Source organism: Pristiophorus japonicus, unplaced genomic scaffold, assembly GCF_044704955.1.
Source record: "Pristiophorus japonicus isolate sPriJap1 unplaced genomic scaffold, sPriJap1.hap1 HAP1_SCAFFOLD_445, whole genome shotgun sequence".
NCBI classification, from domain to species: Eukaryota; Metazoa; Chordata; class Chondrichthyes; family Pristiophoridae; genus Pristiophorus; species Pristiophorus japonicus.
Genome location: NW_027254347.1, coordinates 463,481 through 479,455, shown reverse-complemented (window position 1 = coordinate 479,455; position 15,975 = coordinate 463,481). Strand labels below are relative to the sequence as shown.

Here is a 15,975-nt window from a genome sequence, read left to right as displayed (position 1 = left end):
AAGCTGTCAGAGATAAGTGCCGACGAGGGAGGAGGGTGGGATGATGGCGCAGTACGGCGGGACTTACTGATAATGGGCATGTTGGAGATGGCCGTGTGCTGAGGCAGGTGAATCACCGCCAGGTCAAAGGTCGCCTTCAAGGCTGGTTCGTCGAAACATGGGAACACCTTCCGTGCATCGGTCGGCTGCATCATCGTCACGGCCAGAAACCTAGCGAAGAGCACAAAATAAGAACATAAGAAACAGGAGCAGGAGTCGGCCATTCGTCCCCTCGAGCCTGCTCCGTCATCCAATGAGATCGCGGCTAATCTTCGACCTCAACTCCACTTTCCCGCCCGATCCCTCGATTCCCTTAATATCCAAATATCTATCATAGGAACGTAAGAAATAGGAGCAGGAGTAGGCTATAAGGCCCCTCGAGCCTGCTCTGCCATTCAGTACGATCATGGCTGATCCGATCATGGACTCAGCTCCACTTCCCTGCCCGCCCCCTTATTCCCTTATTGGTTAAGAAACTGTCTATTTCTGTCTTAAATTTATTCAATGTCCCAGCTTCCACAGCTCTCTGAGGCAGCGAATTCCACAGATTTACAACCCTCTGAGAGAAGAAATGTCTCATCTCAGTTTTAAATGGGCGGCCCCTTATTCTAAGACCATGCCCCCTAGTTCTAGTCTCCCCCATCAGTGGAAACATCCTCTCTGCATCCACCTTATCGAGCCCCCCTCATAATCTTATACGTTTCGATAAGATCACCTCTCATTCTTTTGAATTCCAGTCCTAAATGGCCGAGCCCTTATCCTGAGACTGTGTGACCCCTGGTTCTAGACTCCCCAGCCCGGGGGAAACACCCTCCCTGCATCTACCCTGTCAATCCCTGTTAGAATTTTATATGTCTCAATGAGATCACCTCTCATTCTTCTAAACTCTGGAGAATATAGGTCTAGTCTGCTCAATAGGACAATCCCCCCATCCCAGGAATCAGTCTGGTGAACCTTCGTTGCACTCCCTCTATGGCAAGTACATCCTCCCTGCATCCGTCCTCTCGGGCCCGGTGGGAACTTTGTGTGATTCAGTGCCAGCAACTCGTGCTTCGAAACACTACAGAAACCCGGAGATCTTTGTGGGAAGCTTACTTCTGGGCGGCTGGCGAAGGCCTGCGCTTCGCTGCTGACTGCAAATTGCGGGGCAAGATCTTCGTCTTTCCGGCGAGTTGCTGATTGCGGACGTGGTGATTTAGTTGTCTCAGACGTTTCCTTCTGCAGAACCTTGTTATCAATGAATTAAAGCGTGTCTTTTTAATTAGGTTTATTGTCTAAACTGACCATTGCTGTAAGGTCAGTTTAATTTTGAGGAGGGCACCAGTAAATGGGGAGTAGGGAGGGGCACCAGCAAACAGAAACACAGAAAATAGGTGCAGGAGTAGGCCATTCGGCCCTTCGAGCCTGCACCACCATTCAATAAGATCATGGCTGATCATGCAACTTCAGTACCCCATTCCTGCTTTCTCTCCATACCCCCTTGATCCCTTTAGCCATAAAGGCCACAACTAACTCCCTTTTGAATATATCCAATGAACTAGCCTCAACAACTTTCTGTGGCAGAGAATTCCACAGGTTCACAACTCTCTGAGTGAAGAAGTTTCTTCTCATCTCGGTCCTAAATGGCTTACCCCCTTATCCTTAGACTGTGACCCCTGGTTCTGGACTTCTTCAACATCGGGAACATTCTTCCTGCACACGGCGACCAGAACTGCACGCGGTACTCCAGCTGTGGTCTAACCAAAGTATTATACAATTTAAGCATAATCTCCCTGCTCTTATATTCTATGCCTTGGCCAATAAAGGCAAGCATTCCGTATGCTTTCTTAACCACCTTATCCACCTGGCCTGCTACTTTCAGGGATCTGTGGACAAACACTCCAAGGTCCCTTTGTTCATCTACACTATTAAGTGGCCTACCGCTTAATGTGTATACCCTTTCCTTATTAGCCCTCCCAAAGTGCATCACCTCACACTTCTCTGAATTAAATTCCATTTGCCACTGCTCTGCCCAGCTGACCAGCAGATTGATATCCTCCTGCAGCCCATGACTTTCCTCTTCATTATCAACCACACAGCCAATTTTAGTGTCGTCTGCAATCTTCTTAATCATACTCCCTATATTCAACTCTAATCGTTGATTATATACCACAAAAAGCAAGCATCCCAATACTGAGTCCTGCGGAACCCACTGGAAACATTCTTCCAGTCATAAAAACATCCATCAATAATTACCCTTTGCTTCCTACCTCCAAGCCCATTTTGGATCCAACTTGACACTTTGCCCTGGATCTCATGGGCTTTAACCTTCATGACCAGTCTACCATGCGGGACCTTATCAAAAGCCTTGCTAAAGTCCATATATACTACATTGGACGCACTACCCTCATTGATCCTCTTGGTTACCTCCTCAAAAAATTCAATCAGGTTAATCAAACATGATCTTCCCTTAACAAATCCGTGCTGACTGTCCCTAATTAATCCTTGCCTATCCAAATGCAGATTTATCCTGTATTTCAGGATTTTTTCCAATAATTTTCCCACCACTGAGGTTAGGCTGATCGGCCTGTAATTACTCGGCCTATTCCTTTCTCCCTTCTTAAACAGGGGTACTACATTAGCAGTCCTCCAATCCTCCGGCACCATGCCCAGATCCAAAGAGGACTGGAAAATGATGGTCAAGGCCTCTGCTATTTCCTCTTTTACTTCGCTCAACAGCCTGGGATATATTTCATCCGGGCCTGGGGACTTATCTACTTTCAAAGCTGCTAAACCCCTTAACACTTCTTCTCTCACTATATTTATTTCATCCAGAATATCACACTCCTCCTCAATAGCAGTATCTGCATTACCTCATTCCTTTGTGAAAACAGATGCAAAATATTCTTTAAGAACCCTACCAACATCTTCCGCCTTCACACAAAGATTACCCTCTTACTCTTAATATATTTATAGAACATCTTAGGGTTTTCCTTAATTTTACTGGCCAAGAATGTCTTGTGCTTTCTCTTAGCATTCCGAATATCCTTTTTAATTTTACCTCTTATCTTTCTATATTCCTCTAAAGATTATAAAGTATTTAGCCGTTGATATGTGACATAAGCGTCCCTTTTTTTCTTATTCCTCCCCTGTAAGTCCCTAGACATCCAGGGGGCTCTAGAATTATCTTTCCCAGCCTTTTTCTTTAAGGGCACATGTTTGGCCTGAGCCTTCCGGATCTCCTCCTTGAATGCCTCCCACTGTTCCGACACAGATTTATCCACAAGTAGCTGTTTCCAGTCCACTGTGGCCAAATCACTCCTTAACTCAACAAAATTAGCATTTCCCCAATTTGGAACTTTTATTCCAGGCCTATTCTTGTCCTTATCCATAACCAACTTGAATCTGACTGAATTATGTTCACTGGCACCCAAATGCTCCCCCACTAATACTTCTTCAACCTGCCCAGCTTCATTGCCCAAAACTAAATCCAAACCGCCTCCTCTTGTGTTGGGTTTGCTACAGACTGAGTAAAATGTTCTCTTGAATGCATTTCAAGAATTCCGCATCCTCTATACCCTTCACACTAAATTTGTCCCAATCAATATTTGGATAGTTAAAATCCTCTACTATTATCACCCGATGGCTTTTAGACTTCACAGCAATTTGCCTACATATTTGCTCCTCGATCTCCCTCCCACTGTTTGGGGATCCATAATACACTCCCAGCAGGGGGAGAGAGAGAGGCGTGGCGGGAGAGAGAGAGAATCATTCGGGAGGTGGGGGTGTCGGGGGGAGAGAGAGAGAGAGACATGGGGGGAGGGGGAGAGAGAGAGAGACATGAGGGGAGAGAGAGAAACATGGGGGGATAGAGCGAGACATGGGGGGAGAGAGAGAGAGGCATGGGGGAGAGAGAGAGACATGGGTGGAGAGAGAGAGACACGCCGGTTGGTAGAGAGACACAGGGGGCGGGGAAGGAGAGAGAGAGACATGGGTGGGGAGAGAGAGAGAAGTGGTGGAGGGAAGAGAGAGACATGGGAGGAGAGAGAGAAAGAAGAGAGAGAGAGAGAGACATGGGGGGAGAGAAAAACACAGTGGGGAGAGAGAGAGACACGGCGGGGGGAGAGAGAGACATGGGGGAGAGAGAGAGACACGGAGGGGAGAGAGACACGGGGAGGTGGGGAGAAAGAGAGACATGGGGGGAGAGAGAGACACGGAGGGGAGAGAGACACGGGGAGGTGGGGAGAAAGAGAGACATGGGGGGGAGAGAGCAAGACACGGGGCGGGGGGGAGAGAGAGAGACAAGGGGGGGGGGGAGAGAGGCATGGGGAGAGAGAGACATGGGGAGAGAGAGACACGGGGGGAGAGAGAGAGACATGGGGGGAGAGAGAGAGACACGGGGGAGAGAGAGAGACACGGAGGGGAGAGAGAGACACGGAGGGGAGAGAGACACGGGGAGGTGGGGAGAAAGAGAGACATGGGGGGGAGAGAGCAAGACACGGGGCTGGGGGGAGAGAGAGAGACATGGGGAGAGAGAGACATGGGGAGAGAGAGACATTGGTAGAGAGAGACACGGCGGGAGAGAGAGAGACATGGGGGGAGAGAGAGAGCCACGGAGGGGAGAGAGACACGGGGAGGTGGGGAGAAAGAGAGACATGGGGGGGAGAGAGCAAGACACGGGGCGGGGGGGGGAGAGAGAGAGACACGGGGTGGGGAGAGAGAGGCATGGGGAGAGAGAGACATGGGGAGAGAGAGACACGGGGGGTAGAGAGACATGGGGAGAGAGAGAGACATGGGGGGGAGAGAGAGACATGGGGAGAGAGAGACACGCCGGGGGGTAGAGAGACACGAGGGGCGGGGGAGGAGAGAGAGAGACATGGGTGGGGAGAGAGAGAGAAATGGCGGGGGGAAGAGAGACATGGGGGGAGAGAGAGAAGAGAGAGAGACGGGTAGAGAGAGACATGGGGGGAGAGAGAAAAACACAGGGGGGGGGGAGAGAGAGAGACACGAGGGGGGGAGAGAGAGGCATGGGGGAGAAGAGAGACACAGAGGGGAGAGAGAGACACGGGGAGGTGGGGAGAAAGAGAGACATGGGGGGTGGAGAGCAAGACATGGGACGGGGGGGGAGAGAGAGACATGGGGGAGAGAGAGACACGGGGGGAGAGAGAGACACGGGGGGAGAGAGAGAGACACGGTGGTGCGGAGAGAGACACAGTGGGGTTGGAGAAGGACATGGGGACAGAGGAGGAGAGAGAGAGAGGATCGAAGGGGAGGAAGGGAGCTCAGGGAAGACAGATCACATTCTTCCAACCACCTTTTATACCCGCACCTGATTCCTCGGAAACCTCAGTGCGTGCGTTGAAGTAGATGAAATCCAGAAGTCACGACACTGTCACTATTCACTTCATATTCAATAAACCTGTTAACAATCCGCACACAATGCCCCATCTATGGCGTGAGGGGGGGCGGGGTGGGGTGTGGGGGGAGGAGGTTGAGGCCATGCACTTGTGCTGGGGTAAAGGACTTTGGCTGGAGCTTGGGAGGCTTTTGCTGGGTTGTTCGAGATTTATCCTTTGTGGCTTCTGAAGTCAGAATGGATCGAATTGCACTTTGCAAAGTCAGTCAGAACCTGGGACTGGGCGGTTCCAGTTACACATTCCAGCGAAACTTCAGAGTGTGGCTTATCCTCCAAGGGGACATAAGAAATAGGAGCCGGAGTCAGCCATTCGACCCCTTGAGGCTGCTCCGGCATTTAATACGATCTTGGCTGATCTGATCATGGACTCAGGTTCACTTCCCCGCCCACACCCCATAACCCTTTACTCTCTTATCGCTCAAAAATCTGTCTATCTCCATCTTAAATATATTCAGTGACCCAGCCTCCACAGCTCTCTGGGGCAGAGAATTCCACAGATTTACAACCCTCAGAGAATAAATTTCTCCTCATCTCAGTTTTAAATGGGCGGACCCTTATACTGAGACTATGTCCCCTTGTTTTCGTTTCCCCTGTCAGTGGAAACATCCTCTCTGCATCCACCTTGTTGAGCCCCCTCATTATCTTATAAGTTTCAATAAGATCACCTCTAATTCTTCTGAACTCCAATGTGTATAGGCCCAACCTACTCAACCTTTCCTCATAAGGTGCAGTGAAGGTTCACCAGACTAATTCCTGGGATGGCAGGACTGTCGTATGAGGAGAGATTGGGTCGACTGGGCCAGTATTCACTGGGGTTTAGAAGAATGAGAGGGGATCTCATTGAAACGTATAAAATTCTGACGGGGTTGGACAGACTGGATGCGGGGAGGATGTTTCCCCCGGGGCTGGGAAGTCTAGAACAAGGGGTCACAGTCTCAGGATACAGGGTAGGAAATTTAGGACCGAGATGAGGAGAAATGTTTTCACTCAGAGGGTGGTGAACCTGTGGAATTCTCTACCACAGAAGGCTGTGGAGGCCAAGTCACTGAATATATTTAAGAGTGAGATAGATAGATTTCTAGACACAAAAGTCATCAAGGGGTATGGGGAGAAAGCGGGAATATGGTGTTGAGATAGAGGATCAGCCATGATCATATTGAATGGCGTTGCAGACTCGAAGGGCCGAATGGCCGACTCCTGCTCCTATTTTCTATGTTTCTATGTAAGTCAACCCCCTCATCTCCGGAAGCAACCTGGTGAACCTTCTCTGAACTGCCTCCAATGCAAGTATATCCTTTCTTAAATAAGGAGACCAAAACTGCATGCAGTACCCGAGCTGTGGTCTCCCAATGCAAGTATATATAAGAACATAAGAAATAGGACCAGGAGTAGGCCATACTGCCCCTCAAGCCTGCTCCGCCATTCAATATGATCATGGCTGACCCGATCATGGACTCAGCTCCACTTCCCTGCCCGCTCCCCATAACCCTTTATTCCCTTATCATTTAAGAAACTGTCTATTTCTGTCTTAACATAGAAACATAGAAAATAGGTGCAGGAGTAGGCCATTTGGCCCTTCGAACCTGCACCACCATTCAATAAGATCATGGCTGATTATTCACCTCAGTACCCCTTTCCTGCTTTCTCTCCATAACCCCTTGATCCCTTTAGCCGTAAGGGTCATATCTAACTCCCTCTTGAATACATCCAATGAACTGGCATCAACAACTCTCTGCGGCAGGGAATTCCACAGGTTAATAACTCTGAGTGAAGAAGTTTCTCCTCATCTCAGTCCTAAATGGCCAACCCCTTATCCTAAGACTGTGTCCCCTGGTTCTGGACTTCCCCAACATCGGGAACATTCTTCCCGCAGCTAACCTGTCCCGTCCCGTCAGAATCTTATACGTTTCTATGAGATCCCCTCTCACCCTTCTAAACTCCAGTGTATAAAGGCCCAATTGATCCAGTCTCTCCTCATATGACAGTCCAGCCATCCCTGGAATCAGTCTGCTGAACCTTCGCTGCACTCCCTCAATAGCAAGAACGTCCTTCCTCAGATTAGGAGACCAAAACTGAACACAATATTCCAGGTGAGGCCTCACCAAGGCCCTGTACAATTGCAGTAAGACCTCCCTGCTCCTATACTCAAATCACCTAGCTATGTTAAATTTATTCAATGTCCCAGCTTCCACAGCTCTCTGAGGCAGCGAATTCCACAGATCCACAACCCTCTGAGAGAAGAAATTCCTCCTCATCTCAGTTTTAAATGGGCGGCCCCTTATTCTAAGACCATGCCCCCTAGTTCTAGTCTCCCCCATCAGTGGAAACATCCTCTCTGCATCCACCTTGTCAAGCCCCCTCATAATCTTATACATTTCAATAAGATCACCTCTCATTCTTCTGAATTCCAATGAATAGAGGCCCAACCTACTCAACCTTTCCTCATAAGTCAACCTCCTCATCTCCGGAATCAACCTAGTGAACCTTCTCTGAACTGCCTCCAAAGCAAGTATATCCTTTCGTAAATATGGAAACCAAAACTGCACGCAGTATTCCAGGTGTGGCCTCACCAATACCCTGTATAACTGTAGCAAGACTTCCCTGCTTTTCTACTCCAACCCCTTTGCAATAAAGGCCAAGATTCCATTGGCCTTCCTGAGAACTTGCTGTACCTGCATACTAACCTTTTGTGTTTCATGCACAAGTACCCCCAGGTCCCGCTGTACTGCAGCACTTTGCAATCTTTCTCCATTTAATTAATAACCTGCTCTTTGATTTTTTTCTGCTAAAGTGCATGCCCTCTAAATGATGACAGATTAGGAAAAGGGGAGGTGCAACGAGACCTGGGTGTCATGGTACATTAGTCATTGAAAGTTGGCATGCAGGTACAGCAGCTGATGAAGAAGGCAAATGGCATGTTGGCCTTCATAGCGAGAGGATTTGAGTATAAGAGCAGGGAGGTCTTACTGCAGTTGTACAGGGCCTTGGTGAGTCCTCACCTGGAGTATTGTGTTCAGTTTTGGTCTCCTAATCTGAGGAAGGACGTTCTTGCTGTTGAGGGAGTGCAGCGAAGGTTCACCAGACTGATTCCAGGGATGGCAGGACTGACATATGAGGAGAGACTGGATTGACTAGGCTTATATTCACTGGAATTTAGAAGAAGGAGAGGGGATCTCATAGAAACATATAAAATTCTGACGGGACTGGACAGGTTAGATGCAGGAAGAATGTTCCTGATGTTGGGGAAGTCCAGAACCAGGGGTCACAGTCTAAGGATAAGGGGTAAGCCATTTAGGACCGAGATGAGGAGAAACTTCTTCACTCAGAGAATTGTGAACCTGTGGAATTCTCTACCACAGAAAGTTGTTGAGACCAGTCCGTTGCATATATTGAAAAGGGAGTTAGATGTGGCCCTTATGGCTAAAGGGATCAAGGGGGTATGGAGAGAAATCAGGAATGGGGTACTGAGGTGAATGATCAGCCATGATCATATTGAATGGTGGTGCAGGCCCGAAGGGCTGAATGGCCTACTCCTGCACCTATTTTCTATGTTTTTCAACATTATACTCCATCTGCCAAATTTTTGCCCACTCACTTAGCCTGTCCATGTCCTTTTGCAGATATTTTGTTCCCTCCTCACACATTGCTTTTACTCCTATCTTTGATCGTCAGCAAACTTGGCTACGTTACACTCGGTTCCTTCCTCCAAGTCGTTAATATAGATTGTAAATAGTTGGGGTCCCAGCACTGATCCCTGCGGCACCCCACTGGTTACTGATTTCCAACCCGAGAATGAACCATTTATCCCGACTCTCTGTTTTCTGTTCGTTAGCCAATCCTCCAACCCCGTGAACTTTTATTACCCCCAACCCCGTGAACTTTTATCTTGTGCAGTAACCTTGTCAAATGCCTTCTGGAAGTCCAAATACACCACATCCACTGGTTCCCCTTTATCCACCCTGTTCATTGCATCCTCAAAGAATTCCAGCCAATTTGTCAAGCATGACTTCCTCTTCATAAATCCATGCTGACTCTGCCTGACCGAATTTTGCTTCTCCAAATGTCCTGCTACTGCTTCTTTAATAGTGGACTCCAACATCTTCCGAACCACAGATGTTAGGCTAACTGGTCTATAGTTTCCTGCTTTTTGTCTGCCTCCTTTTTTAAATAGGGGCGTTACATTTGCAGTTTTCCAATCTGCTGGGACCTCCCCAGAATCCAGAGAATTTTGGTAAATTACAACCAATGCATCCACTATCCCTGCCGCTACTTCTCTTAAGACCCTAGGATGCAAGCCATCAGGTCCAGGAGATTTATCCACCTTTAGTCCCATTATCTTACTGAGTACCACCTCCTTAGTGATTGTGATTGTGTTAAGTTCCTCCCCACCTATAGCCCCTTGACTATCCATTGTTGGAATATTGTTAGTGTCCTCTACCGTAAAGATCGATACAAAATATTTGTTCAGAGTTTCTGCCACCTCCATGTTCCCCATTACTAATTCCCTGGTCTCATCCTCTAAGGGACCAACATTTACTTTAGCCACTCTTTTCATTTTTATATACCTATAGAAACTCTTGCTATCTGTTTTTATATTTTGTGCTAGTTTACTTACATTGTCTATCTTCCCTTTCTTAATTATTTTTTTGGTCATCCTTTGCTGGCTTTTAAAAGCTTCCCAATCTTCTGTTCTCCCACTAGTTTTGGCCACTTTGTATGCCTTGTTTTTAATTGGATACTGTCCTTTATTTCTTTAGTTAGCCACGGATGGCTATCTTTTCTCTTACTCCATTTCCTCCTCACTGGAAAATATTTTTCTTGAGAGTTGTGAAATATCTCCTTAAATATACACCACTGTTCATCAACCGTCCGACACTTTAATCTATTTCCCCAGTCCACTTTAGCCAACTCAGCCCTCATAGTCTCCTTTATTTAAGCTCAGTACGCTGGTTAGTGATCCAACTTTCTCACCCTCCATCTGAATTTGAAATTCAACCATGATAAGATCACTCATTCCAAGGGGATCCTTTACTAGGAGATTGTTTATTAATCCTGTCTCAGATAGCCTGCCCCCTGGTTGGTTCTGTTACGTACTGCTCAAGGAACCCGTCCCTTATGCACTCTATGAACTCTTCCTCAAGGCTACCCTGACCAATTTGATTGGTCCAATCAATATAGAGGTTAAAATCACCCATGATTATTGCTGTTCCCTTTTTACAAGCCCCAACTATTTCCTGGTTTATGTTCCGACCAACAGAGTTGCTACTGTTAGGGGACCTATAGACTACGCCCACCAGTGACTTTTTCCCCTTATTATTCCTTATCTCCACCAAATTGTTTCAACATCCTGATCATTTGAGCCAATATCGTTTCTCACTATTGCAGTGATTCCATCCTTTAGCAATAGAGCTACCCCACCTCCTTTTCCTTTCTGTCTGTCCTTCTGGATTGTCAAATACCCCTGAATATTTAATTCCCAATCCTGGTCACCTTGCAACCACGTCTCTGCAATGGCTATCAGATCATACCCATTTGTCTCAATTTGTGCTGTCAACTCCTCTATTTTGTTGCAAATGCTACGTGCATTTAGAAAAAGTGCCTTTAAATTTGTTTTTTTTCACCCTTTTTTCCTGCTTGTTTCCTCTCTCCTTCAAACTCGCTTTCTTTATTTTTGCTTTCTAATTCCAGCTTTACTCCTCTCCCTGCTGAATCTGTTTTCAGGTTCCCATCCCCCTGCCAAGCTAGTTTAAACCCGCCCCAACATCACTAGCAACCCCCCCCCCTCCCCACTCACTGGTACTCAGAAGAGAATACCGGTTGGAGACCATAAACTGTACGCAGTACTCCAGGGTGTGGTCTCACCAATGCAAGTGTATCCTTCCTTAAAGCAATCAGGTCAAGTGATAACGCGGAGCCAATCGGCCATTTTGTTAGTGCAAATAACCGCGCCCATTTTTACAAGGCCCGCATCGTGCGAGGAAGGATTCGACGGGGCATTCCCCGCGCTTACTTGTTCTTCCCGTCCTCCTCGTACTGGCAGCGGTAGAAGCCTGCCAGGTCATCGGCGAGCTGGCCACAGAAGGCGGTGTGCAGGGTGTAGACCTTGCCCTTCTGCAGGTGGCTCCGGAGGATCAGCACCAGGTACTCGTTGTCCCGCTCCTCCCAGGAGCGGCGGACGGCGACGCTGGAGTTGTCGGCCCGGCTCACCCGGGCCGGCTTGGTGAAGTTGAGCCCCTTGGTGTGGAGCACCAGGACGTTGGTGCGGTTGAGGCAGTGGAAGGTGACCTGCGAGCGCCCGTGGAAGAGGAAAAGGCCCGAGCCGCCCTCCGCGAAGAGCCACGGCCACAGCTGCACCTCGTAGTTGATGGGCCGCAGGGTGGCGGGCAGGCGGGGGTTCCGCCACGGCTTGTGCCCCTCCGCCCGCGCGCTGTCCGGGGGCGTGCAGGAGGCGGCCTCCTCCTGGTCCCTCTCCGTGGTCCCATCTGCGGTCACGGCCCGAACAGCAACAGCCAGACTCAAGACAAACCAAGCCTTCCGAATCCAACTCATTTCTACGGTCACTGTTGAAGAATCGAATGAGATATTAATAATAACAGAATCATAGAATGGTTACAACAACAACTTGCATTTATATAGCACCATTGGGGCTAGAAAGAAGACTTCTCTTCCTCAAGGTGGACTCCCTGATGTAAAGAATTGACACCCGCCCGCCCGTATTGTATAGCGACGAAGGAATTGGTTAACCGGTTTTTATTCGAACATGCTCGGGTAGGTTCTAATGACCACTTCCCCGATCAGAGGTTTTACAATGACAATTATACAGTTTTTCGAGGTGTGCGACCCTCCTACAAAACCACCGATTGGCCTACTGCTCAGACTGGAACTTTGCCTCAGTTCCTCATGACGTGTTGATTAACTTTGTATCCCCAGGGTGGTGCCTCCTTACCCCTCTCCCAAGAACTCAAGTCAAAACTACCCGTCAATACCATCCGGTTCCCCTGCTGCTTTCATCTGTGTTCCCAAACACTTTACTGTCCTTGTTCTGTACTGAATATGTGCGCTTCCATGAGTCTGTACTAAGGTTAATCCAATGGGTGGTTCATTAACCATCAGCCATTGCTGCTTCCCTCTTAACCCAATGTAAGCGAGTGTATGAGCGTGCTTTACATACATAAGCGAGTTTTACACAATCGGTCAATATTACAATCCATACCATAAGACAGAAGAACTCCTGATTCCTCAGAATCTCCTAATACTAATAAGCCCTCTTAATAAGAACATAAGAAATAGGAGCAGGAGTCAGCCATTCGGCCCCTCGAGCCTGCTCCGCCATTCAATAAGATCGTGGCTGATCCGATCATGGACTCAGCTCCACTTCCCTGCCCGCCCCCTTATCCCCTTATCGTTTAAGAAACTGTCTATTTCTGTATTAAATTTATTCAATGTCCCAGCTTCTACAGCTCTCTGAGGCAGCGAATTCCACAGATTTACAACCCTCTGAGAGAAGAAATTCCTCCTCATCTCAGTTTTAAATGGGTGGCCCCTTATTCTAAGATTATGCCCCCTAGTTCTAGTCTCCCCCATCAGTGGAAACATCCTCTCTGCATCCACCTTGTCAAGCCCCCTCATAATCTTACACGTTTAGATAAGATCACCTCTCATTCTTCTGAATTCCAATGAGTAGAGGCCAAACCTACTCAACCTTTCCTCATAAGTCAACCCTCTCATCTCCAGAATCCACCGAGTGAACCTTCTCTGAACTGCCTCCAAAGCAAGTGTATCCTTTCGTAAATATGGAAACCAAAACTGCACGCAGTACTCCAGGTGTGGCCTCACCAATATTCTGTATAACTGTAGCAAGTCTTCCCTGCTTTTATACTCCATCCCCTTTGGACCATTTGGACCATTTTACATGTTGGATCAATTCACTACCTTCAGTATCTCCATTCGTGACCCTCGGTCTGTCTCCACTCTAGTGACTGTTTTTTATCCCCTTACAAGCGCCGTTAACGTAGTAAAACGGCCCAAGGAGCTTCACAGAAGAATTAACAGATAAATTTGACACCGGGCTGCATAAGGAGATATTGGGACAGGTGACCCAAAAGAGGGAGGTTTTAAGGAGCGTCTTGAAGAAGGAGAGAGAGGGAGAGAAGAGGAGAGGTTTAGGGAGGGAGTTCCAGAGCTTGGGACCCAGGCAGCTGAAGGCACGGCCTCCGATGGTGGAGCAATTATAATCAGGGATGCTCAAGAGGGCAGAATTGGAGGAGCGCAGACATCTCAGGGGGTTGTGGGGCTGGAGAAGGTTACAGAGATAGGGAGGGGTGTAGGGGCTGGAGGAGGTTATAGAGATAGGGGGGGGGTGTAGGGGCTGGAGGAGGTTATAGAGATAGGGAGGGGTGTAGGGGCTGGAGGAGGTTATAGAGATAGGGAGGGGTGTAGGGGCTGGAGGAGGTTACAGAGATAGGGAGGAGTATAATGGCTGGAGGAGGTTACAGTGATAGGGAGGGGTGTAGGGATGGAGTAGGTTACAGAGATAGGGAGGGGTGTTGGGGCTGGAGGAGGTTTCAGAGATAGGGAGGAGTGTAGTGGCTGGAGGAGATTACAGAGATAGGGAGGGGTGTAGGGGCTGGAGGAGGTTACAGAGTTAGGGAGGGGTGTAAGGGCTGGAGGAGGTTACAGAGATATGGAAGGTGTAGGGGCTGGAGGAGATTACAGAGATAGGGAGGGGTGTAGGATTGGAGGCGATTACAGAGATGGGGAGGGGCGAGGCCATGGAGGAATTTGTAAACAAGGATGAGAATTTTGAAATCGAGGGGTTGCTTAACTGGGAGCCAATGTGGGTCAGTGAGCACAGAAGGTGATGGGTGAGTGGGACTCAGTGCGAGTTAGGACACGAGGCAGAGAGCACAGAGGGTGATGGATGAGCGGGACTCGGTGCGAGTTAGGATACGGGGCAGCGAGCACAGAGGGTGATGGGTGAGCGGGACTCGGTGCGAGTTAGGACACGAGGCAGCGAGCACAGGGGGTAATGGGTGAGCGGGACTCGTTGCGAGTTAGGACACGGGGCAGCGAGCACAGGGGGTGATGGGTGAGCGGGACTCGGTGTGAGTTAGGACACGGGACAGTGAGCACAGTGGGTGATGGGTGAGCGGGACTTGGTGTGAGTTAGGACACGGGGCAGTGAGCACAGGGGGTGATGGGTGAGTGGGACTTGGTGTGAGTTAGGACACGGGGCAGTGAGCACAGGGGGTGATGGGTGAGCGGGACTCGGTGCGAATTAGGACATGGGTCAGTGAGCACATGGGGTGATGGGTGAGTGGGACTTGGTGCGAGTTAGGACACGGGGGCAGTGAGCACAGGGGGTGATGGGTGAGTGGGACTTGGTGTGAGTTAGGACACGGGGCAGTGAGCACAGGGGGTGATGGGTGAGCGGGACTCGGTGCAAATTAGGACATGGGTCAGTGAGCACAGGGGGTGATGGGTGAGCGGGACTCGGATTAGGACACGGGGCAGCCGAGTTTTGGAGGGGCAAATGCTACAGCACAGAAGGAGGCCATTCGGCCCCTTGAGCCCCGTGCTGGCTCTCTTGCAAGAGCACCTCAGCTAGTCCCACTTCCCCCGCCCTTTCATTGGAGCCTATACTCATTGGAGGCAGTTCAGAGAATGTTCACTCGATTGATTCCTGAGATGAGGAAAGGTTGAGTAGGTTGGGCCTGTACTCATTGGAACTTAGCAGAATGAGAGGTGATCTTATTGAAACGTATAAGGTTCTGAGGGGACTGGACAGGATAGGTGCAGAGAGGATGTTTCCCCTTGTGGGGAAATCTAGAACTAGGGGGGCTTAGTTTCAAAATAAGGGCCCGCCCATTTAAAACTGAGGTGAGGATGAATTTCTTCTCTCTGAGGGTTGTAAATCTGTGGAATTCACTGCCCCAGAGAGCTGTGGAGGCTGGGTCAGTGAATATATTTCAGGAGGAGATAGACAGACTTTTGAGCGATAAGGGAGTCAAGGGTTATGGGGAGCGGGCGGGGAAGTGGAGCTGAGTCCATGATCAGATCAGCCATGATATTGAATGGCGGAGCAGGCTCGAGGGGCCGTATGGCCGACTCCTGCTCCTATTTCTTATGTTCTTTCCCCGTGTCCTGGCAAATTCTTTTCCTTCAGGTACTTAACCAACTCCCTTTTGAAAGCCATGATTGAGTCTGTCTCCCCCACCCTCTCAGGCAGCGCATTCCAGATCCTGACCACTCGCTGCGTAAAAAGTTTTTTTTTCTCATGTTGCCTTTGGTTCTTCTGCCAATCACCTTCAATCTGTGTCCGCTGGTTCTCGACCCTTCCACCAATGGGAACAGTTTCTCTCTCTCTACTCTGTCCAGACCCCTCGTGATTTTGAAGGGAGATCGGGAGAAACTGTTTCCTGTGGCAGGTGGGTCGGTAACCAAAAAGGACGCAGATTGAAGATAAGAAATCGGCAAAAGAGCCAGAAAGAAAGACTTGCATTTATATAGCGCCTTTCATAACCATTCGGACATCTCAAAGC

At 48.9% G+C, this 15,975-nt stretch overlaps 1 protein-coding gene across 1 annotated transcript in view; it reads right to left on the bottom strand.

The window, feature by feature from the left end:
* The window catches only part of LOC139251816 (aminopeptidase Ey-like), a gene marked incomplete at its 3' end in the record, with an annotated part of 66,721 nt that extends 54,738 nt beyond the window's left edge, over window positions 1–11,983 (bottom strand). Inside the window, exons 1-2 of the mRNA XM_070873308.1 lie at window positions 11,445–11,983; window positions 68–210 (exon numbers count right to left, since the gene is read on the bottom strand). Of these exons, the coding sequence (XP_070729409.1) occupies window positions 68–210; window positions 11,445–11,983 (682 nt within the window). The remainder of the gene's footprint in view (window positions 1–67; window positions 211–11,444) is intronic.
* Window positions 11,984–15,975: the final 3,992 nt, after the last annotated feature.